Source organism: Triticum dicoccoides, chromosome 6B, assembly GCF_002162155.2.
Source record: "Triticum dicoccoides isolate Atlit2015 ecotype Zavitan chromosome 6B, WEW_v2.0, whole genome shotgun sequence".
Lineage (NCBI taxonomy): Eukaryota > Viridiplantae > Streptophyta > Magnoliopsida > Poales > Poaceae > Triticum > Triticum dicoccoides.
This window is the reverse complement of record NC_041391.1, coordinates 252,850,647-252,853,371: the sequence shown is the minus strand read 5'-3', so window position 1 is coordinate 252,853,371 and position 2,725 is coordinate 252,850,647. Positions and strand designations below refer to the sequence as shown.

Below are 2,725 nucleotides of genomic sequence, written 5' to 3'. Positions count from 1 at the left end.
TAAAAATTACTTTGGATTGTAAGTTAGTTACTGATATCAACAAAGGTACTCTAGGACCCATTAGTTCAGTGATCATGGAGATCAGCAGGACCATGATTAATTTTGGGACTTGACCCTTTGCTCATGAAGGGCGTCTCTCCAATATAAAGGCGCACAATTTAGCAAAACATGGTTTGAACTTTGAACTCATAAGAGGGTCGCCACCTGTGGCTTATTAATTCGCATGATGCAAATGTGATTCATGTAAACTTAATAATTGATCAATAAAATGTTTCCCGTAAAAAAAACAGAGAAGCCCGACCCCAACACAAAGATTTGAATTCAGGGAATGTTCACATGGAGGGCTCTCTCTGACCATGATTAGAACCACATCCGGAGTTCACGAAATGTTTAACCGACTTAAGTAGCGAGCTCTGTCCAACCAATCATGACCCTACTTGAACAGGATCTGCCCTATAGCATCGTGACGCTGCATCCTGGCTAATGAAGAGGGTTGCCTGACAGGCTCCATTTTTCATTTCCACATATTTTTTTGCGGGGATTTTCACAAAAAAAATTTGCCCGGTAAAACAGACAAAAGGAAGCTTCCATGCGTTAAACTAGCAGCAGTTGTGACTCTGAGCATAGCTCGGTCTCCAGTAGCTCACCCACTGCGAGAAAGGCACAAATGGCCATCGATGAAAAAGCCACGAATCTGCAGAGGAAGAACCCGCAACGAAAAAATATGTTGTACACAAACATGTCCATGCGACGTTATGCGCCTATCATCGTCCTGCAGCTGTGCATCCTCTCGGGCAAGCCGGCGGCGGCCAAGGTCCGGGCGCTCATCGTGTTCGGCGACTCCACCGTCGACACGGGAAACAACAACTACATCTCCACGGTCGTCAGGAGCGACTTCGCGCCCTACGGCCGCGACCTGCAGTTGGGGAACGGCCAACCCACGGGCCGCTTCTCCAACGGCCGTCTCACCGTGGACTTCATCTCCGAGGCGTTCGGCCTGCCACCGCTGGTGCCACCCTACCTCGACCCGAGCGCCAACATGAGCAGCCTCGCCTCAGGCGCATGCTTCGCCTCTGCCGGCGCCGGATACGACAATGCCACGTCTGATCTTATGGTAAGCCATCGTCCTTCGCCTTCGCATACATGTGTCATATGTATCTTGGCTCACATGAAGTTGTGAAATTTGCAGTCCGTGCTCACGATTTGGAAGGAACTGGACTACTTCAAGGAGTACGCGGCCAAGCTCAGGAGCTTCCAGGGAGAAGACAAGGCGCGGGAGACGCTCACGGAGGCGCTCTACCTCGTCAGCATGGGCACCAACGACTTCCTGGAGAACTACTACGCCGTGCCACACGGCAACGCGGCGAAGTACCCCACGGCGGCGGCGTACGGCGACTACGTGCTCGGCGTCGCGGAGTCGTTCGTGCGCGCGCTGCACGCGCTCGGCGCGCGCAAGATCGACCTAAATGGGATGCCGCCCATGGGCTGCCTCCCGATGGAGCGCGCCTTGGGCGGCGCGTGCACCGAGGAGTACAACGCCGTCGCGGAGGACTACAACGCCGGCCTCCGCGCGGTGATCGAGCGGCTCAATGGCGAGCTCGGCGGCGCCAGGATCGTCTACGGCGACGTGTACGGCCCCGTCAGCGACGCGCTCGCGCACCCCGCGTCGTACGGGCTGGAGAACGTGGAGGCTGGGTGCTGCGGCGCCACGGGGCGGTTAGAGATGGGGTACCTGTGCAACGCGCGGAGCCCGCTGACGTGCGCGAACGCCGGCAAGTTCGCCTTCTGGGACGCCATCCACCCAACGGAGCGCCTCCACCGCGCCCTCGCCGACGCCAAGATGAACACCACGCTACACGTCTTCCTATGATTCGTCCGTCCGCAGTTGTCTGCTCGCACCAAATCGAATCATCAAATGTGGTCGTTCTTTTTTGCGGTCGTTGGTGTGGCTAGTTCTCAGTTCAATGAGACTTACATAAGAAAGAAAAAGGTGTCTGCAAAAAAAAAGAAAAAGAAAAAGAAAAAAAACTGAAAAGAAAGACTTATACGCTTCATGCAAGATCAAAGAAATATACTCCCTCCCTCCATAGTCCACATATATAGGGTGTAATACATTTTATTAGGTTGCCTTTGACTATCGATAAGATTATTGATATATGAGTTGTATAATGTGAAAATTGTATCATTGGATGCTCCTTCCATGTACGAATTTGACGGTGTGCTTTTTATGTAACTTGCATGTCATATATTATTGCTCTTTTTTAGGGGCATATAACATGTGGTCAAAATTAGCCTCGAAAAACTCATTATGCTCTCTATATATGGATGGAGGGAGTAGCATCGACTGAGACATAACGAAGTCTCGATCGACTGAGACTTGGCAAAACTGCTTAATTTAAGAGAGAGAGAGAGAGAGAGTGTGCGCGCGCGCGTGCGCGCGCGCGCCAACAGGGCAACGTATCAGCTATCAGGTGAAAAACCACATATTTGTTTCTCTATAGCTGATCATATTTTTCACCCCCTATTCTTTCATTTTTGATAGGGATTATTTTTTTTATGCGAAAAGGCTGAAAGCAACATGTTAAGAATGACAGGTTTTTAAAAACACACACTTACAGAAAAGATACTTACATCCAAATTATTAAAGTCTTCTTCGTCATGCATCTATTTGTGGCGCGCAGTGAGCAAAGCTCATTGTAATCTTTGGACTTTCGTCTGAGTGGAG

General features: G+C 50.6%; 1 protein-coding gene across 1 annotated transcript; it reads left to right on the top strand.

Annotated features, from left to right (window-relative positions):
- The first annotated feature begins 701 nt into the window (after positions 1 to 701).
- LOC119322030 (GDSL esterase/lipase At2g04570-like) lies at positions 702 to 2,233 on the top strand. Its single transcript, XM_037595538.1, has 2 exons — positions 702 to 1,114; positions 1,190 to 2,233. The coding sequence occupies exons 1-2, from the start codon at positions 725 to 727 to the stop codon at positions 1,868 to 1,870; spliced, it is 1,071 nt and encodes a 356-aa protein (XP_037451435.1). The 5' UTR covers positions 702 to 724; the 3' UTR covers positions 1,871 to 2,233.
- Positions 2,234 to 2,725: the final 492 nt, after the last annotated feature.

Bases quoted from the DNA above. Each gene is read 5' to 3' on its own strand.
- LOC119322030 (XM_037595538.1), top strand. From the start codon at position 725: ATGTTGTACACAAACATGTCCATGCGACGTTATGCGCCTATCATCGTC. The intron at 1,115-1,189 runs GTAAGCCATCGT...TGAAATTTGCAG, and splicing joins ATGCCACGTCTGATCTTATG to TCCGTGCTCACGATTTGGAA.